Below are 24,945 nucleotides of genomic sequence, written 5' to 3'. Positions count from 1 at the left end.
TTAGTGCCTAGCAAAGAGAATTTGAGAAATCAATATTAAATGAATCATGATAGCATTCACTGAAGATATAACACCAGGCACTGCAGTTTACTCATTTCATGTACACAGCCCCTCTGTGAAGATGGTATTATTTTTATCCTAGACTTACAGATGAAATATTCTGAACCCCAAAGAGCACAAATGATGTCCCCAAAGTCATATACTGTGTAAGCGAAGGAGCTTGATGCACATATAAGAACTATGACTGCAGAGACCAAGTTCTTAATGTCCCTGCCCTGACATCTCTGGCAAAGACTGACCCCAGAAGCTCCTTGTGGGGTTATTGGCTTTTCTTAGTTTCCAAAGCATGAAGTATATTTGAGTCTCTGAAGTTATTTTATTTTATTTTATTTTTTTTGGCCAGTCCTGGGCCTTGGACTCAGGGCCTGAGCACTGTCCCTGGCTTCTTCCCGCTCAAGGCTAGCACTCTGCCACTTGAGCCACAGCGCCGCTTCTGGCCGTTTTCTGTATATGTGGTGCTGGGGAATCGAACCTAGGGCCTCGTGTATCCGAGGCAGGCACTCTTGCCACTAGGCTATATCCCCAGCCCTCTGAAGTTATTTTTATTCCACTTATCCCAATTCAGTAGGAGTGAAAAACATCATGGAGTCTTCTTAAGGCCTAAATGAAAGTGAACACAGGACAGACAGGAGAGGGCAATGTATATGTGTGGCCACCACAGCAGTTGGAGCCAGGCCTTCAGAAGCAAGGCAGAAATAAGTGTGGGCTTGGAATTGGGGTAAGAAAGCTTGGGGAACTTCGAGCAACAAGTGGGATGATGTTACCCCTTGTCTCTGGAATATCTGAAAATGTGCTTTGAGGGATTCCATGGCTTTACCCAAATGCAGAATGGTCATATATGCCATCTTAACTCTTAGACCAAGTTCAGTCATCACAATAAATAATTCATGGGAGAGTGAATCAGGAACACAGCGAGATTCATCACCTTTCATGCATGCCTGATTCCATCTATGCATTTCTTCAACAAATATTTTTGGAGCACTCACTACTTCATGCCTTAGAGGAATGAGTGCATCCACCTAGAACATGTTGAGAACATTAAACCTGTGGTACTACCTCCAACCCAAATGCCACTCTAATCCCTCTTCCACACTGACGGGAAGATCCAGTTTGAAATATTCAGCTAAAGCCAAGATGGTGGGACAGTGGCTAGTAACTGCAAAACTTTACCGTATGATAATGCTTCTAAAAGTGCCCCTCTACAAACCCCAGGAGCAGCAAGGCAGAGAGTAAACTAGCTGGAAAAATGAGAAAACTCTGGCATTGAGAGTCAGATGGTGAATTGTAGCAGCTTTTGTCTGTGCACACTGATGGGCTGCCTCAGTATGGATAGCTTTCTTGCTCAGTCCTGCATTTCCAAGCCTAGTGAAAGAAGATTTCGTGGCTGCCTCTGAATCTCTGGCCTGGGAATACTGTTAACACTCTATGATCCAATCAGCTACAATTATTTTCCTCCCTGTGTGCATTTCTGAAACTTGGTGGCAGATGAACTTTTTTGTTGTCAAAAAACACTACCTATAATTCCCAGAGGTCACATACAGAAAGACTTCCATACAAGTCTCCTAGGCAGGCAACTCCTCACACAGTACCTTGCCACACTTTCTCATCTTCTTCAGAAAAGTGAGACCCTGTCTGCATGATAGAGTTACCCAAGAAGCTTCCTTTGTTTTTAAGCATCAATACTTGCATCCAATTCTAGTCAGTTAATTTTTAAGTCAGTTAATTTTTAGTCAGTTAATTTAAGTCAATTAACTGAGTCAGTTAATTTTTAAGGTGGGCCTGAATCGTGTGTGTGTGTGTGTGTGTGTGTGTGTGTGTGTGTGTATGTGTGACAGAGAGAGAGAGAGAGATGTGTGTGTGTATGTGTGTGTGTGTGTGTGTGTGTTTACCTTTTCGCTCCTCAGGTACATTGCAAATCACCTGAAATTTCAAAGTACTTACATATAATAATGTAGCATAAATTTCTATCCCACAGTGAAAGGAAGAAGAAGTGAAGTTAAGGGCAAGGTTAGAAGGTCTTAATGCCTTTGCCATCCCACATGGAAGAATATCATCTAGATGAGCTTCCCTTGGGAAAACCAAGCTGCTATTATGTGCTCACCTGTGGCTCTTAGCTTTTAAAATCTAAAGAGTTTCTATAAAAATGTGACAGCAGATTGGATATAATTAAAAAGTAAGAACCCTTGGCAGATTCATAGTTCCTTGTCTTGAATGGAAGCCAAATGAAGCAACTAGAACTTATCTCAGAGACAAAAGAGTGAGGAAGAGTATGACATTTTTCACACCCATGGCATTTGTAGTTATACTCCCAATCCTTTCTGAAAAGACTTGAAAACTAGGCACTAGTGGCTCATACTTATAATCCTAGCTACTCAGGAGGCTGAGATCTGAACGTTGTGGTGAAAAATCAGCCTCAAGGGCTGGGGATATAGCCTAGTGGCAAGAGTGCCTGCCTCGGATACACGAGGCCCTAGGTTCAATTCCCCAGCACCACATATACAGAAAACGGCCAGAAGCGGCGCTGTGGCTCAAGTGGCAGAGTGCTAGCCTTGAGCGGGAAGAAGCCAGGGACAGTGCTCAGGCCCTGAGTCCAAGGCCCAGGACTGGCCAAAAAAAAAAAAAAAAAAATCAGCCTCAAGAAGAAAAGTCCATGAGACACTTGTCAGTAAGTTAATCACCATAAACTGGAAGTGGAGCTGTAGCTCTAGTGGTAGAGTGCTAGCTTTTAGCACAAAATCTCAGGGGCAGAGCATAGGCCCTGAGTTCAAGCCCCAGAACGAGTATATAACACACACACACACACACACACACACACACACACACACACACACACACACACCCTGAAGTTATTCAGCCTGAACACATAATGAAGATAGCTCTTCTGTATTCAATCACCATACATCTCTTTGTAGTAATTTTTTTCTTACAGCTTATGAATACTCTAGGTTTTAAAACAAAGGACTTTCTGACAAAGTAAGTGTGTGTGTGTGTGTGTGTGTGTGGAGATCTGCAAGCTCACTGGGCTTTCTTGTTCATGTCTGGTGTTCTACCATTTATGACACACCTCCACTCTGGCATTTTTATGGTTAATTGAAAATGGTGTCTATTAGACCTTTTTTTTTTTTTTTTGGCCAGGCTTGCTCAAGGCTAGCACTCTGCCACTTGAGCCACAGCACCACTTCTGGCCATTTTCTGTATATGTGGTGCTGGGGAATTGAACCCAGCACCTCATGTATACGAGGCAAGCACTCTTGCCACTAGGCCATATCCCCAGCCCCCTATTAGACTTTTTTTTTGTCTGTCTTTCAACTATGATCCTCACATCTCAGCCTCCTGAATATCAAGGATGACAGGTGGGAGTCACTGGCGCCCACAAGGGAAATGGTCTGTAGCAATCAGAAGAGGATAACGAAACACACCCCTCTTCCACTCTGGTGGGGTTCACAACAGGGCAAACTAGTTCCTTGGTGTTTCCATTCTCCATGAATTCCAGATACTCACTTTAATGATAAAGAATCTTTTCTACACAGTGATCATAAAACAGGGGGCTAACTGTTGGCTTTTTTTAGGGCATCATTGCTGGTGAGGAGTTGGAAGAACCCTATTGTACATATAAGTCTATCCCAGAAAATTCTTATTATATATGTTTTGGGGATAAAGTCATGCTGATAATGAACAGTAACCTAGCCATACAAAAATAAGACAGATAGGAAATGAGAAAAACTGATAATTCAGTACATTTCAAAGATATACCTTGGCAATTTTAAGTCTCTGACAAATACTTGAAAACAACACTTAGTGCATGCTCACCATTTAATTATAAAGCAAAAAGCATTTTTTGTTCCTGTGCTAGATCCTTAGTATAGAAAGGTGGGTAATACATGGAACCTCTACATAGGATGTCTAATCTAGGCAAAGAAATAAACGTGAACATCTTTATTAAAAGTATGAAAAGGTTGGTACAGCCCATGGAATTTACTATTATAAATTAAAACATAATCCTACATTACAGAAACTCCTTTTTCCAAGAAGTGAAAAGAGAAACCTCATTAGGAAAATTGTGTCCCACTGGGTTTATCTTAAATATTGTGAATATTATAACTATTGCTATCTCTTGTTAAATAGTTTGAAAGCTCTAAGCTAATTTGCAACATAACCCTATATTCTATTTTGTCTGTTTGTTTACCTTTCACGTAGATTCACATAATTTTTATCCTGTTTTTGTTTACTTCTTTTCATTATTATTCTTTAACAGTTCTTTGGATAGTCTTAATGATGAGAGAATGTAGAAAAATAATTAAATAGACTGACATAGGGTCTGTTAAAGTTTTAATGAGCACCAGTGAGAGGAACATAATCAGGCTAGAAATGTGTCTGGGACAGGATAAAGAAGCTAAGGGCCAGATAGGAAACGGTATTGTAATTATAATAAGAACAGCATCAGTACTTATAATTATAGTAGTAAAAGTTTTCCCATGTATCTGTGCTTTATAAACATTTCCCTTTTCCTCACAGCAATCTCATGAAGTAAATATTAATGTTCCCACTTGACAAAGACTGTGCTTGTCAGTTTTACATTACTGTAACAAAATATCTGAATTAATCAACTTAAAAATAGAAAAGGATTATTTACTCTCTGTTATGGAAGTTTCAGACCAATTGGTGCCACTCCTTTGAGCCTTTAGAAGTGCTTGCTTTCGGCCTTCGGACATTGTGATAAAAGAAACCCACTTGTATCATGGCCAGGAATTGAAAGAACAAGAGAGAGAGAGAGAGAGAAGAGGAGAGAGTGAGCACTGTCTCACAATCATCTTTGAGAGCATGTCCCAATGTTCTAAAACTTCTCATTAGGCACCACACCTTCACAATTCCTCCACTTTTCAGTCATACCATGCTGTCTAATACATGGAGGACATTCAAGGTTCAAATTTTAGGAAAGAGATTGATGCTAAGAAAATTCAGAAAAGCTCCTAAGATGCTGCCTTAAACTCAGGTATCTTTCTTCAACAATTATGCCATTGAAATACCAAATGTGTCAAGAAAAGAAATGAGTTCTGATATGGAGTTGCCTACTATAACTACTCCAAGTATGGGCATCCATGCATATGACGCCAAAGGTGACACTAAAGAAAATGCAAAGGCAAAATCAGGAATAATGTACCTTTAGGTAACAGAAATGACAGTGGAGTTTACAAAATAGAGAAAAGCAAAGAGAGGCTCCAAACCCTAGACCTTCTGATAGAGAGCAGTGCCATCAGTTCCCTGTGAAGAAACTGGGAAAACTGACATGCATGTTAAGTGTGCATTTGCCAAGGTGAAATCATACATTGCAAAGAGAAAATATATTAATAAGAAATTCACTTTGACATGTTGGCTACATCCATAATTTCTACTTAAAATGTGCACCCTTTAAAACAGCTTATTCAGCCTCTCTGTGTATCAGTGATATCACCATTAAAATGGTAATAATTAGGATCTAAGGCTTATGGGAAGAACAGCATATATAGTCGCTGGCACAGAGTTACATGCATTGTTTTGTAATTGTCTGTTCTTCTAGCCCCTCATTCCTCTTGATGGCATTTTATTGTTTATATAAGGAGCCCAAATCAATGCATCTATCAACCCCTTCTTGGGTTTTTATGTCTTTGATAAAGTGATGTGGATGTCACCAGGTAGGACTGATGCTTCCTACTCTAGGACCCAACAATGAATTCTGGATTCCAAATACCCTGTCCTGATTAAATAAACAACTAAGTTTTCTGATACCCCCAGTTACTTCCAGCTGTTCTGGGTTGATATCTAAGTATGCAGAATGTGAGCTTTCTACTTCAAATTGATTTCAGCATCAGTCATCCTACACGGGCCTTTTCTGTCTTTTCTGAAGTGTCCCTGGTAACCTTTCCCTGGGACCTTCAATCCAGGTCTGATTGTAGAGTGTATATATACAGTGCTTGCTATACTACCAGTGAATTCACTGCATATTTACTCGTTGGATTGAGAACTTTGCAAAATTTAGCTGGATATTCTCTGTTTTTCCCTTCCTAGGGTTTGAACTTAGGATCTCACAGTTGCATGGCTAAAGCTCTACCACTTGGGCTATGCTTTCTGATTATTATTGTTTTGGAAATGGATCTAGCATTCATTTCTGCCCAGCTGGCCTCAAACTGTGATTCTCTGGATCTTAGCCTCTGAGTAACTAGGATGATAGGTTTGAGCCACCAGCACTTGGCTAACTGATAATCTTTTCTTCAACACAAATCAATATAAATTCTTTTCTTTTACTATTTCTTTTTAAGGCATCAAACTTATCTCAAACAAACTCAGTAGACCAGAAAGCAAGTGTCTATTCTGATTCCTTTAGCTGAATCAAGTCTAATGTAACTAAGTAATACAGGATAGATTTGCAGAGAACTCAACATTTGTCACAGTTCCAAACCTAAGCCAGCCCAGTCAGAAGCCTGAGCAGGTGATCAGATAAGGTACACCTTAATTACTGGCGCTCCCTGAGCTTAAGATTGTGTTTTCCTCAATGACTTTGTCCCACTGTTATCCTAATTTGAAATTTTCTTTTCTAGCCACATAAATAGAAGAACACAGTTTGAAAACCCTGTCCTGGAAGCAAAACGGAAGCTGCAGCAGCATAACATGCCCCACACGGAACTTGGAGCAAAGCCTCTGCAGGCCCCGGGCTTCCGAGGTACAGTACTATGTCAGAGCTCCATGGCAAGGGGAACATTACCTGACAAGACTGCCCGTGCTTCCAAATATAAATATGTCTGTAACTGGGCCACCTTTTGAGGAATTGATTTACTTCCCACAAGCCTTTCTTTTAGTTTTAGTTGAGTGTTTGCATTATTTCGGAATGAACGCATCTAGCCACAGCAGACTATGTGAGAGCCACAGGTAGTACCTAGAGGACTTGTGCTGCTAGATAGAGATGGATGGGTTGTGACAGCAGAGATTTAGAGAGATGGGTAGGTTTACCCTCTTAAGACCAACCATAAGAATGAGGTTTCTTCTCCTTTGTGACAGTAGACAGCTCTTCATCGACATTACCTAGGCCCAAATCCATCTGTCCCCGCCCTGCCCCGGAGAGGTCACGCAGCGTGAATGATTTGTCATACTGTCGGCGCGACCACGGGGGTTGGCCCTGGCCATTCGGTATGTCCAGGGCTGCTTGCCGACAGCATCTTAACCTGCCAGCCACGTAGTGGGATGAGTAGCTGCATAAACATTTCACACCATGCGGGCCTCTACTCATCAGGAGAAGCACAAATGAGGCTTTGGCACCGGAGCCGGAGCCTCCACTTGCCTGCTGCTGAGGCTCGCTTCACACCACTGCGCACAGCAATGTGAATGTAAAGGTCTCCGGAGGAGCGGGACTCCATTTGCATGTAGCATTCCTCTGATAAACTTAGATGGAAAGATTCTAGCTACGATGTTTATCACATATATATTAAAGAAATTTTATATGTAATAAAGATATATGCGGTATCTAAGTAGACAAAAGAAGTAAAATTCCAATAGAATGATGCAATGTTTGGCTGTATTTTTATATCATCCAAATTGTAAAAACAGAATTATCTTATCCAAGCTGTAATTCAGTGTCCAATTCCATTCCAGCTATTATAAAAATCTTATCGACCAAAATGTAACAGTTTAACAAAGTATTGTGTGCAATACTTTTCTGAAATGAGAGTTAAAACAATTACTAGTTTAGTTTCCTAGTTTGACTATTATTTTAAAGCACTTAATATAAGATTAGAAATACATATTTATTATATATCATAGTTGGGAAAGCCTCTCAGAAAACAAACTTTATGAGTTCAAGTTCTATTCTCATTATTTAGGCATGAGTTGCCTGTATCAACATTGTTACCCATTGGTACCTTTACATTCATAATTGTGTCTAGAAACACTGGCCTACCTTTCGATCACATATCTGAGTTTACTAAATACTATCTTGTTGATGTAGATTTGTCTGTTCTGGTTATGTTTACAGCATCTCATGATATAGGGATGGAACTTAGTCCCACATCCAAGTAAAATGCTTTCTAATTCATTTGGACATTAGAGCATGTGGTCACATTCTGTTACTTCTCTGTTGCTGATTACTTCCTCAGGCTCAACTTCTGGGCTATTGTTCTCTTTGAAGCCATTTTCAAAGTTTATTTTGGTTTTCTATTTCTGTGTCTCCAAGACTTTGTGCAGGACCAGTCATTCACATGTACCATGTGATCACTTCCTTGTACCTGTCTCTTGAGAGGAAGGTACAAGAAGTATCTGGGAGATTCCTATTCCTTACTCTATAAGCCAGTAGCACAAGAAGCAATAAGGAATTGGAATGTTGACTTGACTTCCCCCCACCCCCAAAAAAGGAATTGTCTAAACCAAACACCCTTTAATCTTTCCTTGGATGCTTGGGACAACTCTGTATTTAAAGTTCTAATAGCCTCATTCCTCTTTGCAGACACACGCTGCTTGCATTACTATATAAGACACCTACCTGTACTACCCCTGGAATTGCTGCTCCATGGCTGGCTTTCTTGAGAACTTGCCTTAAACATGCTTTTTCTTTTTTAACTTACATTGGCCAACATAGAAAAACCACTCTTCACCCGGGATGCATCCCAGTTGAAGGGAACGTTTCTCAGCACCACCTTAAAAAAGAGCAACATGGGGTTTGGATTTACCATCATTGGTGGAGATGAGCCTGATGAGTTTCTGCAGGTGAAGAGTGTGATTCCGGATGGGCCTGCTGCACAGGATGGAAAAATGGAAACAGGTAAGCTCCTTGATGCTGGAAAAAATTGTTTCACAACACTACTTTCCTAAAAAGCAAATATACAGAGGCTCTTTTGTGTTTTTAATTACAAGGTCAAAGGTCACCTCAATTTGGAGGGAAAAATGAAATTATATTTCTGCCAAGTTTAAGACTATCAAGTTGAAGTACTTTGGAAGCAACTTTGAATATCATCTTGGTATCATTTTTCAAATTGCACCTTCTGTTTGCTGGATCCAATAGACACTTGAGACTGACACTTTTCTAATTTATCTCCTGAACTCCTATTTAGGGAGGTGATTAACAATTCATATCCTTCTAACTTATATTCAGCCATCGATATTTTAGACTCTATATTAATCTTGTAATATTCTAGTGTTAAATTGCCGAGGTTAGATATTTAAATATGTATGCTCATCTCAGAGAGAAAAAAGATTGAAATGGCACTAGGCCTTATATGTCATTATACAATGTTTTAATATATGGAGTATTTCCAGTCCTTACAAATTAATTTTCACATGCAATTACTTGGGAGCCTATCTAAATTATCATTGAAATTAATTTCACATGAATTATAAGAGCAAATTGTTAAAAGGAAGGAAAATGTAAATGAAAAAAGTGCACAGCACAAGAGTAATGGAACTAAGTCTGATTGTACAGTTTGATTTTAAACTCTCTTACCTGGCTTGTGACCTTGAATGAGTTCCACAACTTATAAATATTAATTTCCTTACCTGGAAAAAACTGAAGAAATTAAATTGACCTTGTATGTTTAAAATTTTGGATATTTAGAATCTTGTAATGGGGCTGGGAATATGGCCTAGTGGCAAGAGTGCTTGCCTCATTTACATGAAGCCCTGGGTTTGATTCCTCAGCACCACATATATAGAAAACGGCCAGAAGTGGCACTGTGGCTCAAGTGGCAGAGTGCTAGCCTTGAGCAAAAAGAAGCCAGGGACAGTGCTCAGGCCCTGAGTTCAAAGCCCAGGACTGGCCAAAAAAAAAAAAAAGAATCTTGTAATGTTACTTTTGTAAGGCCTTGCCTTAGGGAATAATGTTACTTTTGTAATGCCTGTGGTTCACTATGCACGCAAACCTGCATTCTGCCAAAACAAAATCACAGATATTAAATAACTCATATTCAAATGGTGTCATTGTCTGCCAGGAGGAAAAACAGAAATGGTGGGATTAATAATTTTTTGTAGAGAAGAAAAGGAGAGATTTCAAAAGAGACCTTTGGATCTTCAGTGAAATATTTTACAAATATATTTCTTTTTTAATTTATTTTTTTAAATTAATATATATTAATAATATAAAGTGGATTTGTTGTGGTAATCCCATACATACATATAGTGTTCTTTGAATATGCTTATACCTCCATTATAATATAATTTCTCCCTGCCCTCCTCCTCCCATTTACAGTGCTTTAGGTGTGTGTGTGTGTGTGTGTGTGTGTGTGTGTGTGTGTGTGTGTGTGTGTGTGTATGCAGGTGAGTAGATTAAAATAGTTACAAATGTATCTCAATAATAAAGAGTCTAGTTACTTTTTTTTCTGATCTTGCCCAATGTACCATCTTTCAAAACTAGAAAGGATTTCTTTAAAAGTCAGAAGATGTGTCTTTAAGTATTTTTCCTTTCTTACTCATGTTAGTAATTTACCTTATCTATACAGTCTAAGTTAGCCTTACTCAACATCAAAATCAAACCCTTATTTAAAATTCAGCAAGTTTTCTTCTTTAAAGAAAATCACTTAATGGAAAGAGAAGAACCAAGCCTTTAAGTCTGTTCACCCTCTCCTATTTTGTCTTCTCTTTACACTCTTAACAAGTACTTGTTGCATACCTCGCTTTCATAGTAATTTCAGGGTAGCACGCAAAGATGCCCAGTGTGTGTCTGTCAGCCAAGGGAGACCCTGACATGTGAAAAAGTCTTCTGACACAATATGATGATTCTGTAATACTCTCACGGTAGCACACAGTTAGGAGAGTGGGGACTGAACAGCAGTTAGTTTTAGAGAGAAAAGTGTGTTCCTATGGAATTTTATTAGGCTTTTTTAAGGATAGTAGTTTTCCTCATTAGAAAAGAGTTTAATGAAACAAAATATGTAAGACTTTTTAAAAAAATATAAACATCTTTCTGTAATATTCCACAAGTTGCTGTGGAGGAAATGTCTCTTCAGTTCAACCAGTATTTAGTGAATATGTGTACATGCTGAACATGCTGATAATTAATAAGGATGCAAATGTGAAGAGACAAATGATTCTATCCCCAACAAGCTTGCAGAGTAGAAATAATGAGTACTGTGTTAATGAATATTTATGCCAATGTGATAGGAAAGTGCATACTTAAGTATAGAAATCATGCAGAGGAAAGGAAAATCAATTGGTGGTTAGATGCTTAGCATACTCACATTATAGAAAATGACATACAGCAGAGTTTTGGGGAGGTTGTGTTGTTGTTTTTTTAAATTTTATTGTCAAACTGATGTACAGAGAGGTTACAGTTTCATACGTTAGGCATTGGATACATTGCTTGTACTGTTTGTTACCTCCTCCCTCATTACCCCTCCCCCTTCCCCCTTTCCTTTCCCCCCATGAGTTGTTCAGTTCATTTACACCAACCAGTTTTGCACGTATTGCTTTTGTAGTCGTTTGTCTTTTTTACCCTGTGTCTCTCGATTTTGGTATTACCTTTCAGGTTTCTAGTTCTAATACCAGTATACAGTTTCCAATATACTCAGATAAGATACAGAGATAGTGTAGGTACACCACAAGAAGGGCATACAAGATCATCAATAATAGAAGCTACGGTTACACATAGCACGTTGAAGGTAGTTACAACAGTGATATAACAATTGTTTCCATAACATGGAGTTCATTTCACTTAGCTTCATCTTATGTGTTCATAAGGGTATAGCTATTGGGCTCTTGTGATCCTCTGCTGTGACTTGCCTGAACCTGTGCTAATTATTCCCTATGAGGGAGACCATAGAGTCCATGTTTCTTTGGGTCTGGCTCACTTCACTTAGTATAATTTTTTCCAAGTCCTTCCATTTCCTTATGAATGGGGCAATGGCATTCTTTCTGATAGAGGCATAAAATTCCATTGTGTATATGTACCACATTTTCCTGATCCATTCGTCTACTGAGGGGCATCTGGGTTGGTTCCGTATTCTAGCTATGCCAAATTGTGCTGCGATGAACACTGTTGTGCTGGTGGCTTTAGTGTGTTCTTGTTTGTGGTCTTTTGGGTAGATGCCCAAAAGTGGGGCTGCTGGGTCATAGGAGAGCTCTATGTTTAGCCTTCTGAGGAATCTCCATACCACTTGCCAGAGTGGCTGAACCAGTTTACATTCCCACCAACAATGAAGTAGGGCTCCCTTTTGGCCACATCTCCTCCAACATTTGTTATTGTTAGTTTTCTTGATATATGACATTCTTATTGGGGTAAGATGGAATCTCAATGTTGTTTTGATTTGCATTTCTTTTATGGCCAGTAATGTTGTAGAGCACTTTTTCATATGTCTTTTGGCCGTTCTCATTTCCTCATGAGAGAAGTCTCTTTTTAAGTCTTTAGCCCACTTGTTGAGGGTGCTATTGGTTCTTTGCAGTTTTGTTTTGGAGGAATGTAATTTTTTTAGTTCTGCATGTATTTTAGATATGAGGCCTTTGTCCATTGTATGGCCGGTAAAGATCTTTTCCCAATCTGTGGGCTTTCTGTTTATCTTGGCGAGCTATGTCCTTTGGCCTGCAGAAGCTCTAGAGCAGAGTTTTGAATGACATATTTACATTCACCACATAGACTAGTGAGTAAGGTAGGCAATTGGAAGAGGCAATTGCAGGTGCAAAGGAGCAGCAGTGGGAAAGACTAGAAAAGAAGTTTCTATGGCACCACGAATGGTAGCATTTTGCCTTCATTGAGTTTATGGTGAAGTATGTAATAAAAAACTATTGGGCTGTGTAGCAACCATTACATGGCAGTATTTAGTGATGTATACTAAACTTAAAAACATCAGAAATACATTTAAAAAAAACTTAATGAAAAACACCCTCACAAAAAATTTCAACCAATTGCACATCCACCTTTAATTGATGTTTTATAGAAGTATGAATTTCAAGAATCAAAAACATTATTTGGCAAATGGCAGGTGCTCAAAAAGTTTTTGGATGAATACATGGGTGGGAGGATAGATGGATGGATTGGTAAATGAAGAAGTAGATGGATGATGGATGGATGGATGGTCTTATAAATGAAGAAGGAGTATTTGGGTGGGCTGAATTTCTCTTTTCTATCACGACTCTCTCAGTAAGTGAATGGGTAAGGTAGCTCACCCCTGTAGCAAAAACTAACTTGCTTTCTAGATTCTGGATTGAACTTAAAAAACAAGTACATTAGGAACAAAATTTATTTCCTTATTGGTAATAACTCCATAGATACAATAAATTCAACAATTAACAGGAATAACAGAGGCTTCAAATACAAGTTAAATAATTTATATTTCAGACGTGTACAGTTTCATTTGACATTGAAACATGCATGAAACTACTTTATTTGATGTTTCTACCTTTAGGCAATCTCTGATTTTGGGTAAGGGTGTCAATGGCTGTGTCAATGTACACACACATATACATATGTACACATACATACATACATATATGTGCATATATATATATATATATATATATCCATTCAGAAAGTGGACTGAGAGTCCTGCCGCAGAGCAACAAGGGTAAGTAGGGAGCTCTTTCTTCATCAGCCCTGAGTCCTTGAAGAGGTAAAGAACAGGAAAAAATGAGGACATTTTGCCTCCAGCTCCTTTTTGACAACTAACTGAACCAGTCCTCTGTGGTTCTATAAAGTTCCAGAAGAAGATTTCTCAGGAGAAATTAGCACAATGCTCAGATGCCATCTAACTTAGTTGTTGAGTATTCTGCACATCTTAAGGGTCAGTCACCAAAGACCCCTGTTAACACTCTTGAACACAGTCTACAAATGAAGCTTGATGAAATGTGAGTCACGTAGAAGCCAGAGTCCGAAAGATGTTTATCTAACATCCTTCCATTAAAAAGCTTCCCTCATTGCATGATAGTTCATGTTTTTCTCCAGGCTAATCTTTGAGCCAAGACTTGTGGTTTTCAATACATAGAAGGGTGAGGAAGGTCTCCCACAAACAGGAGTGGAATTATTAAGTGACACTCTGTTCATTTTTATTTGTCCTTTAAAAATGTTTACCCTCGGAGCCTCTCTGCTCCCAACAGCAGCCTGTGGGAGTGTGTTCCTTTCTTCCTTCCTATTTCTTTTTGTTTTACTAAATACCTTTGCTTAACTCCTAAAACATGAATAAAAAAATTACCCATTTTGTTAATGTGATCACAATAAAGTACTCTGAAGGATGGACATTCTTAGCATTCTTTAGCATTTGTGGCGACCCATTCTGCTGGTTGAAAAAGCTTCATTGTCTGGGCTTGAAAAATCAAGAGTAAATTACTCACTGTCAGAATCATTTAGTAAACTTTGTTTAGAAAATATGCAATTTCTGTGCCCCAGACCTACTGATTTTAGAGTCCAGACAATGATACTTGGAAATGTGCAGTTTCATACCTTAAAAAAAAAACTTCAAAACAATATAGGCACAGTTTTTTTTTAATAACATGAAAGTGTTTATTGTGCATAATATATTTGTTGCCCTGCCCTTTCCTTCCTGGTGGCCCACATCTCATGTGCAGATGATGAATTGAATCCTCTTAGATAGTTCTTTTTTGTATATGTATGTATGTACGCATGCATGCATGTATTTTTGGTCCAAGACTGGAACTCAAACTCAGTAGCTGATGCTTTCACTCATTGGCTAAAATTCTACCTCCTGAGCCACACCTCCAGTCCCTAGATGGTTCTTGTGGTAGCCACCTTCACATTCTAACTAATGTTCTTAAATGCAGTAGTCTGGACTTAATAGTTTACTCATGACCTGATTTACTTTATTTTAGGAAGAAATAAAGCTATAGTTCCCTTATACCTCAACCCTCCAATAGCATCTCATGAGTGTTACAACTCGGTTTTTTTGTAAAGTTTTTGCATGGTGGTGCTTTGTACATTGGTTCTCTGAGCTCAGCAATGTAGCAGAATCTTTATTGCAATAGCTATCTTTAAATGATTCCCTGGTTTTCTCCCAAAGCCCCGTCCTATGCCATATACTAGAAGATCTCCTTTTCCCCAGGATACTTTCTGTCCTAATCTTCCTATGTGAGCAGGTTGTGCATCTGACACCTGGGGACTTGCCATATCTCTCCCAAGCACAGCCCCTGGTATCCCTAGCCATGTCCTGTAGCTGACCTCTCATTATTTCCCTGGATCACAGCCCTCATTTTTCTTGGCATACTAGATGGTCCATATTTAAAAGTGAAATCTTACATTTCTTGTACTGTTTGTTACCTTGTCCCTCATATCCCCCCTCCCCCCTCCCCCTTCCCCTTCTCCTCCCTGAGGTGTTCAGTTCACTTACACCAAACAGTTTTGCAAGTATTGCTTTTGTAGTTGTTTGTCTTTTTTTACCCTGTGTCTCTCAATTTTGGTATTCCCTTTCAATTTCCTACTTCTAATACCAGTATACACGGTTTCCAATATACTCAGATAAGATTACAGAGATAGTGTAGGTACAACCACAGGAAGGTGATACAAGAACATCATCAATAATAGAAGCTACAGATACTCATGGGACGTTGAAAGTAGTTACAACTGTGATATAACTATTGTCCCCATAACATGGAGTTCATTTCACTTAGCATCATCTTATGTGATCATAAGGGTATAGCTATTGGGCTCTTGTGATCCTCTGCTATGACTTGCCTAAACCTGTACTAATTATTCCCAATAAGGGAGACGATAGAGTCCATGTTTCTTTGGGTCTGGCTCACTTCACTTAGTATAATTTTTTCCAAGTCCTTCCATTTCCTTACAAATGGGACTATGCCTCACGTATGAAACTGTAACCTCTCTGTACATCAGTTTGATAATAAAAATTTGAAAAAAAATAAAAAATAAAAATAAATAAAAGTGAAATCCTAAAAAGTTATTTGGGAGTCTTGTGTTTATAGTAGAATTCAAGTACTAGTAAAATTTTGCATTATAGGGTAGGGACAGAGACAGAATTTGAAAATCAGATCTACTTTCTTTTTCATTTATTTTTAATTTTATTTAATTATAAAAGTGATTTACAGAGGGGTTACAGTTATGTAAGTAAGGTAATGAGTGCATTCCTTGTGGAATATTGTCTCCCTTCCCTTATTTTTCTTCTTCTTTCCCTTCCTCCACCCCCCCCCCCAATTCCCTCTACACACAAGTTGTAAAGTTTGTTTCTAACAGGGTTTTGTGAGTATCACTGTTGCATTGGTTCACCCTTTGTCCTTTGTCTCACCATTTTGCTATTCCCCTTCTCTTCCCCAAATCAAATAAACGTATATACAAGACATGGTACCAAAATAAAAAAACAGTGAAAGCAGGGAATAAACCAATGGGGGAAAAATGAAAGTAAAAAGAAATAATTTCACACACTACATTAAAAACAAACAAACAAAATCTTGTTTCCATATCTTGGAGTTCATTTTGATTAGCATCATTTTGTATGGTCACATGTACATAGCTATAGAGCTATTGCAATCCTCTGCTAGGACTATGCTAGACCTATACTAATTAGTACAAATGAGAGAAACCATGGAGCCTATGTTTCTTTGGGGCTGGCTTACTTCACTTAATATGATTTTTTCCAAGTCTTTCCATTTCCTTATGAATGGGGAGATGTCATTCTTTCTGATGGAAGCATGGAATTCCATTGTGTATATATACCACATGTTTGATCCATTCATATACTGTGGGGCATCTGGTTATTATTATTTGCCTTTTTGTTTTAAAGACATCTCCATTCTCTGGCTTGGAGCACATGGTGGAAGTTCTGCATGTAGGCATGGGGCAAATAGACCACTTTGTACTAAAACTAGATGATCCCCATGGCCTTTGTTGTTCTGTGGAGAAATTAAGAGTCTTCCGCATTCATATTATCATCTCCTCCAAGAACATACTAGAACGAAAGTAAGAAAACTCTATAATGAGCCACATAGTAAATATTTTAGTCTTTGCCAGTCAAGGGCTTCACCATTCTTGCCCCCATGAAAGCAGCGTAGACAACATATGAACAAAAAAGTACATTCATATGTCTATTGATGTGCCTGTACTCAATAAAATGTCATTTACAAAATGCAGTTGACAGCAAGTTTTGCCAATCCACTTGGTTTACATGTCAAAAAACATATTACATCACCTCTTATACCTTGTACATTCTATTGTAGAAATTCTTAGCTAAGTTGCTTCATAACAGCCCTTCTTCATTCCCTTCATTACTGAGGAGTATTCAAGACTGTTAAAGATGGCAGCTGATGCTTTTAGTCTTCAATCTTCAGCTAGATATCTGAGGTTGTTTTCTATGCCTACTGCTGAATTATGAGAACCACAAAATACTCCTTTCCATCTCTTATACAGTTCACAAGCATCGACGTCTGCTTCTCACACTCTCTCCAAATAATGTATGTTCAGAATTGCTTTAAAAAATAGTTTATGAATGTTTGGGGTCACTAACTTATGGAAGTAAGGGTGTCTGAGCATCTGCCTAATAGAAAAAAACCTAACTCAACATTTATTTTTCTCAACAGTTACCTAAACTGGATTTTAGAAATCAATCCAGGCCATTGAATGATTGCTGATTTCTCTCTCTTTTTGAACTTTCAGCACCATTTGAGGATACTCCATCTCTCATTGGTGTCAACTGTTATCTGCCCCTTTCATTGCTCTCTAGAGGGCAGTGAAGACTGACAGAGGCCATGAGTACTATGTAGGTCAGTGGTGGCCTTGCTCTCAATGGAAAGCCATAACCCTCTTCAGTAATGTCCACTAGGTACTGACTTTCCAGTAACACTCACCCAGTGTTTCCTTAGTTTGCCATACCAAACGTTCTTTTACTGTAGATTATGCTCTTCTGCTCCTCTGACAATTCGTAGCTCCTAGCAGTTTAATAAAATCCCATAGCTGTTAATTGAGCATCCTCTGAGGATCATTATGAGGAAGCCTAAGGAGTTACTTGAAAATGGTTTCTGTGTCTTATCCTCCCACTACCTCCTAATTGACATATCCATGCAGACTCCCTTTTCAATTTCAAGCACACCCTGTGGTGGATTCTTCTCATCACTTCTCTCTTCTGACTGCCTTATAAAGATCTTAATCTGGCTGGAACTTGGGAATATGTGTTATTGCTGTGTTGTTTGAACTCAGAGTTTTGCACTTGCTATGCTAGTACTCTTAACACTTTAGCCATATCTCCAGTGCTGTTTGCTTTTGTTGTTTTTCAGGTTGAGTCTTATATTTTGTACTAAGAGTAAGCCTCCAACCATAGTCTTCCTACCTATGCTTTCCAAGTCACTGAGACCTTAGGTGTATGCCTGAATTGAAATGGAATCTCACTAGCTGTATGTCTGAGCTGGTCTTGAACCATGGTTCTCTTGATCTCTGCCTCTCACATAGCTGAGATTACATGTGAGTGTCATCACCTTGGACCCTAAAAATTCTTTTTTAATCTAGAAAAATCTTCAGACTCAGGACCAGGTTAGATGTTTTTCTTTACAAAAGCCTTCATATCCTTCTACCTGTTTTAACATTTATTAATATCATGTGTTACAAAAACATTTTAGCTTCTATAAAAGCCAGAAAATAGAACAGAATTTTTAGCCAGCTGACCAATACTAATATCTCCAGTAGAGAAGAAATAAGCTGTGCTTGTTTAACCTGTCAACATGTTTACTTTTGATTCTTTCCAAATACACCTAACTTTTCAAACACCATTTTATTTTCAAATGTCTAGTGTCTCCACTGTGTCTTTCACATCAGTAACAGAACATTTCATAGTGACAGGAGCCACCCTGAAACATCCCATCTACTCTCCTCCTTAGGGGTGATGTATGAGACACAGAGCTAATTGACAAAGTACTTAATCCCAGAAACAAAACAAACCACTCAAGAATTTCTCTCTGTGTGTATGTGTGTGTGCACATGTGTGCATGTGTGGGTATGTGCATGCAACTCAGGGTCTAGGCTCTATACCTGAAACTTTTTATTCAAGACGTTTTTTACTCATGGATAATACTCTACTACATGAGAAACAAGTCCACTTCTGACTCTTTGGTGACTAAATGGAGCTGGCTTTGAACTCAAATCCTCAGCTCTTAGCCTACTGGGTAGCTAGGTTTATAGGCATGAGCCACTGGCACCTGGCTCATTCAAGAATTTTTAAGTGTTTTATATTGTACCAATTTCTAAATAATTCTATACTTGGTCAACAACTCAGTTTTTAAGAGGCTCTTGTAATCCATATGCTATTGTGTTCCTGATTGTCTTCATTTTTATCTCTTCTCTTTCTACCTCATACTGTGTTGCTTTTTCTTGCTTCATTTAAAATCACATTCTGGAAAAGAGCTCATTTGAGAAGGGACAACTATATCATCTGTGTTCTGATTCTCATTTCTTCAGTGAGATTAAGAAATTCATGGCCGTCGTAGTAGTAGTCTGCTATTCTGAAATTGTTGCTTTTGTTTGGGGTGGACTTTTGGACTATGTATCCTTTAGATAAACAGCACAGTGATTAAGAAATGGTATTAATGACCATTTTCCCTGCTAAGATCATAAAGGCAGTGCACTGAAATGTATTTTTATCATCATTACATTATTCTGCACAAAAGCCTTCTGTTAATTTATAGTACAGATTACCTAGCCCTCCTAGAAATGAAAGCAGAGAGTAGGCAGGGCCCTACTTCAGCCTCAGAGTACAGCGAAGACTTGTGCTGGACATTATTACACCAGGGGTGTTATGTTACAGACCCTGAATAGGTATAAAATTTCTACTTTAACATGTGGAGGCTTGTTGTTTAAACTTAGTGGAAATGGCCTGGAGATCATTGTCTTCCTATACTTACTTCTTAAAAATGGCTGACAGTAGGTATGTTAGTGAAAGGTATTCATCTTAAGATACACAAATGTGAAGGTGAAGGTGTTCTCTAAATATTTTAAAGAAATGGTTTTAATTTCAGCTTTTTGGATGGGATTTAGAATCACCAAGTAAAATTGCTAATAAAGAAACTAAAATGATATAAATCAAGGCAAAGACAAAATTCTGCTCACTGAGATTACCGAAGAATCACCAATTCTGCTATTGGCTAAATTTTGCCAGTATCAGTTTCATTCAGGCCCTACCACTCTTGTCTCCTTAACTAATGGACCAGAGCTTCTGCATCCTCAGGAACAATCTGCTGCTTGTGAGGGGCTTAGTTATATCTGCCCTGCCCTCAGCTGGGTTATAAACCCTGGCTGGTTGCCACCCCCACACATCCTCTGAGTTTGACTCCCTACAGCAGGGACTCTGTGATTCAATCATTAATAAATCCCTTAGGCTTAGCTCTCTAATAAGTATATGACCAATATTCAATTTGTTGGAGGAACAAATTAATGAGTTTTTCTGCACAGCACTGATTTCCTGCAGCAGAGTCATAATTGTCCATAGATGGATATTTGTGCTTCTTGAAAGTATGTTTTAAGATTTTTCTTAGTCTATTGTAACCAAATATCTCATCAGATGAGTTATTAGATGTTAAAAATAAAATGAAAAGAACATATCCCTAAAAAGAACAGAGGACATAGAATTTCTCATAAAATGGGAGCCTATAAGGTTGTCTTTCAAAAAACTGAACAAGGGGCTGGGAATATGGCCTAGTGGTAAAGTGCTTGCCTCACATGCATGAAGCCCTGGGTTTAATTCCTCAGCATCACATATATAGAAAAAGCCAGAAGTGGAGCTGAGGCTCAAGAGGTAGAGTGCTAGCCTTGAGCAAAAAGAAGCCAGGGACAGTGCTCAGACCCTGAGTTCAAGACCCAGGACTGGCAAAAAAAAAAAAAAAAAACAAAACTGAATGAACTATGGAATTCTGGGAGTGATAGATATATGAAACTATGTGAATAGCATGTTTGTTCTTTGGATGTTGAAAGTGAAATGATTTTGCATTGAGCATTTAAAGCAATCTCTTGTTTCTTTTCATTAGCTTAGATGTAAGAGAGGTATCTGAAAATTTTTCAAAATTATGGAGGCCTGATGACAACCCTTATCCTCTTGGCTGACTATTGCCGGGCTTCGCTCTACCCCCCACCCCCATCCACGTGGGAGGGGGTACTGGGCTTGTTTGTCTCTTCCGTGTGGGATCCATTCTAGCTCTCTCATGTCTCCTGGCCAGTAGAGATTAATCGCGGAAGTGGGGTCCCAAGGCAGCCTCAGTTCACGTGTGGTTGCGAGACCCCATGCCAGCCAGCCCGGAGAAAGCCTCTGGGGTGTTCTGATTTATTCAAATGAGGATCCAACAGATATACCCCCAAAGGGGGGCACAGGAGAGGGGCCACTGGTTGGCCACAAGGGCTGTCCCTCAAGTGATGTCAGGGGACTTCCTTTATGGTTGGAGACCACAGGCCCCTAAGGACTGGGTTCTGGGGTCCCTGGCCATCAGACACGTGCTCGTGTCCAGGGGTGAAGGCGGAAGTGGATGGGCTAAAGCCAGCTGTTCCTCTTAAAGGCACAGCTGTCCCCAACAGACTATCAGCTGAAATGGGAGCATCCCACCTCTTTTGTGCATGGCCGCTGACATTTGGGCTCGGAGCCAGTGATGTGTGTCATAAGATTCTAATCCCATTTGCTAGACATATTTTAGAGATGTCCAAATCTTACCTTCATTTGTTTACTATGGTCCCTCATTTCTGGAAGGATAACCAACCCATTCCCAAAAGAAGCCTGTTTTGACTCATAATAAACAGCAAGCCAAAGAAGGATCACATGATTGGGAAATGCAAGGGGCTAGGACAATGCTTCAATCATGAGGAAGAACACTCTCTGGAGGAAATAGTACATATTTCTACAAAGGCCAAATGAGTGCTCAAGAATGGTTTAATTATATAGATAGATGTAAAGAGAGATGGCACATCAATATCCATAGATAAGCACAATTCAAGGAAAGGGAAGACTCATCTCTTACATTTTTTTTCAACTAAGTTTTAGATCTTAGTTCATAATTCTAAAGCTCTTAGTATTCTAAATGAGAAAACTTCATCGAAGTCAATAGGAGATAAATTACCATGAAGACCTTTGTTTATCAGTGTAATTCTGCTGGATTTTGCAAGCTGCCAGTGAAATTAGAAGTGGAGTATGCCAGAGTCTGCAAATATCCAAACTACTGCAGCTGCAGCAACATTGTATCTGTATCCAGTGTGATTAGTGTGCCTCTAGCATGCTCCAGCTGAAGATTTGCATGAACTGACAAGAGCCTGCTTGGGAAATCTTAAGTGTATCATCTAATTGAGTATTTTGGGGGAAAAACCAACTCTGGAAGGTAAATTTTTGCAATTCTCAATGGTGAACACTATTGTCAGAAAATAAATTTAGCTGTGGGTATTAACTATTTTCAAAAGTTTTGTGAAGCTAGAATGAATAACTTATCTTTCTCGTTCCTGTTACCTTGTTTAGAAGTGTTGGGTCTAGGCTTTATCACTCTTTTTCTGTGTGGTTTGTGAAGGAGATAAACTTGGACACATTTTTCCTCATTTCCTCATGAGAGAATGAAAATAACTGGTATGAAACGATGACTTAGATTGCCATATCTCTAAATTTAATCTGAAAACTTTTTTTCACGAAGTCAACACAGTTTATTACCGAACTTCACTTTCACCTCACACAGACTATTTCAAAGAGCTGGAACAAGTGGGGGGCGAGAGGGACAGGTGCCCCTCAGGAGCCAGGACCCCTGGCTTCCCTGGGCCAGGGCAGGGAGGGAGCATTAGGCCGTCAATCTCCGGGCACCAGCTCTCCACGTGCACGCGCACAGCAAGCCAGCAGCTCCTCACACATAAATACAGACACACTTAACAAAAATAGTATATCATCTTCACAAGGAATAAAAACTAGTCTCGAATATGTACAGCAGAGAGCCCGGGGCAGCCAGAGCTGGGCTGGGGACCCCCCCCCCCCCCCGCCCCAGGGATGAGACAGGCCGAGGGTGGAGCAGAGGAGAGGGAGGGAGGCCTAAAAGGCTCTGGGGCCAGGCCACGCTGACCTTGGCAACCCAGCTGCCCAGGCAGGATGGGGGTGGGGAACAAATCTGCCCCACAGGGTAGGACAGAAACCTCTGGTCAGCCCCCACCACCCTGGGCAGCAGGCTCTCCTCCTGCACTTCCTGTCTGAGATAGGGAAGACCCCAGGCCTCCCACAGCTGCTCCCGGTAGCACCCTTCACTTCTGGCCTGAGGCCCCTGAGCCCCAGGTCCTACAGGCAGCAACTCAAGACAAAGATGCCACAGGCTGGTCTTGCAGGAAGCGAGGCAGCTGGAACCATAAACAGCTCTGGGACACCTGTCTTGGGCCCAGTTGGTCCCTCAGTCATGGTGGTGGGAGCCAGGAGAGGGGTGGGAAAGGGACTTGGGGTGGTGCTAAGACCGAGAGGGCCACCCCAGCTTTAGCATGGGTGCCTCGGGCAGCTATGGTTCCTTCCCTCTGGCCTCCAGGCTGAGAGGCCTTTGGGGAACATTCAGACTAGGAGTTGGGGACTTGACTTTGGCCAGGCCAGAGGGGGGAGGAGTTCTGGTCCTTGCTTTTCCATTTCAAGCAGCCCGAATGCTTAATTAGTGAAAAGCGGCCTCAAAAGGCTCCTGGGGGGTGGAGATGGAAGGAAGTGGGGTCCCAGGTCCACAGGGGAATGGGAAATGGTCAATTCTGAGGCCACAGACATCAAAACAAAGGCAACCTAGTCTCTCTTTCTGGGGGGAGAGGTCCAGAAAACTTTCCAGCTCCCTGCCAAGAAAGCATACTCAGGAAGCTAAGGGGTAATACAGGTTCTATCCACGAGGCAGGCCCTCCTGACCCTGGCCCCTCCATCTCATTCTTACCAGCCTCCTTGGGGCAAAAATTTTGTGGTTTTTGAGGCCAAGAGGATTGAAGTACAGGGGAAGGTGGCTCTCATAGAAGCGTGGTGGATTCTAGAAAACTAACAGCAGGGGACCAGGTCTACACCCAACCCTGTGGTGGGGTGGGGTGGCACGTGGGCTGCATGTAGTGGTTCTCCTGGTGGCAATGGTGGTGAGAGGAAGGGGTGTAGCAGGGGCAGGGCGGTGAGTGAACGGTCAGTGTCTGGTCATTTCCGACTGAAGAGCGAGCCCAGCAGAACCACTCCTGCCACAGTCATGCCCGCCAGGAACCAGCAGTTGAAGCGCTCCTGGCCCTTCCGACTCTCAGCAGCTGCATTGTTCCCGTAGAGTTCCACAAAAGTGTCCTGTTCAAAGCTCTGATACGCTGTCCCCGGGGTGATATAGAGCTGGGATGTCAGGTCACTGAATGCCCGTCAATAACGCAGTTCAAACTCGTCGCCTGCTTCCCTCACTGCTTGCTTCACAGCTGCCATGGGAATCACCTCCCGGGCTTCTGAACTGTAGCTGTGACCCGTGGCTCCATTCACCACCGCCGGGCTGTCCGCCGGGTGCCAGGATGGGTTGCCATTGATGGCACTGGGGGTCTCCATCTCCGATTCAGTTCCTTCTGGGGCCTCAGTCCTGCTCTTTTCCATATCACTAAACTGACTCCAGCTGTATCCTTTTTTGGGGGAAAGATTGTAGGAGAGAAAGTCAACCAGCTCCCGGTTGCTCTGAGACATTTTTTTTTTTTTAATTTTTATAACAGAGATGGGCTCAACCAGTCCATTGTCCAAAACACCTGCTTCACACACAGAGTCTGGTCTTAGTGATTCTCTTCTAAGATCCAAAGCCAAGATAAGGTTCTGAAGAGAGAGAAAGAGCTGCGAGCCCAGCGAGCCGTGGGGGCCACATCCCCCTTCATCGGCCCGGTAGCTTCCTGACCCGGAGGCTCTTTGCTGCCGAGTTCTGCGCCGCGGACCTAGGCCGGCCTACCTGGCTGACTGCTCACGCCGTCTCTTCCCGAACAAGCTGGCCTCAGTTTCCCCTGAAGAGACCCTAATCTGAGAACTT

General features: G+C 40.5%; 1 protein-coding gene and 1 pseudogene across 13 annotated transcripts in view; one reads left to right on the top strand and one right to left on the bottom strand.

Moving 5' to 3' along the window:
• Window positions 1-24,945, top strand: part of Magi2 (membrane associated guanylate kinase, WW and PDZ domain containing 2) — a 1,248,503-nt gene that overhangs the window by 956,281 nt on the left and 267,277 nt on the right. For 8 of the 13 annotated variants that reach the window (XM_048339899.1, XM_048339900.1, XM_048339897.1 and 5 more), the window contains 3 exons: window positions 6,636-6,757; window positions 7,093-7,221; window positions 8,663-8,845. In XM_048339899.1, coding sequence (XP_048195856.1) covers window positions 6,636-6,757; window positions 7,093-7,221; window positions 8,663-8,845 — 434 coding nt within the window. The remainder of the gene's footprint in view (window positions 1-6,635; window positions 6,758-7,092; window positions 7,222-8,662; window positions 8,846-24,945) is intronic. The other 5 variants (XM_048339896.1, XM_048339895.1, XM_048339903.1 and 2 more) reach the window with 2 other exon arrangements.
• LOC125346946 lies at window positions 23,232-24,692 on the bottom strand (annotated as a pseudogene).

Source organism: Perognathus longimembris, chromosome 2, assembly GCF_023159225.1.
Source record: "Perognathus longimembris pacificus isolate PPM17 chromosome 2, ASM2315922v1, whole genome shotgun sequence".
In the NCBI taxonomy this organism is placed as follows: domain Eukaryota; kingdom Metazoa; phylum Chordata; class Mammalia; order Rodentia; family Heteromyidae; genus Perognathus; species Perognathus longimembris.
Note: the sequence above shows the minus strand (reverse complement) of the source record. Positions and strands in the feature narration are given on the sequence as shown.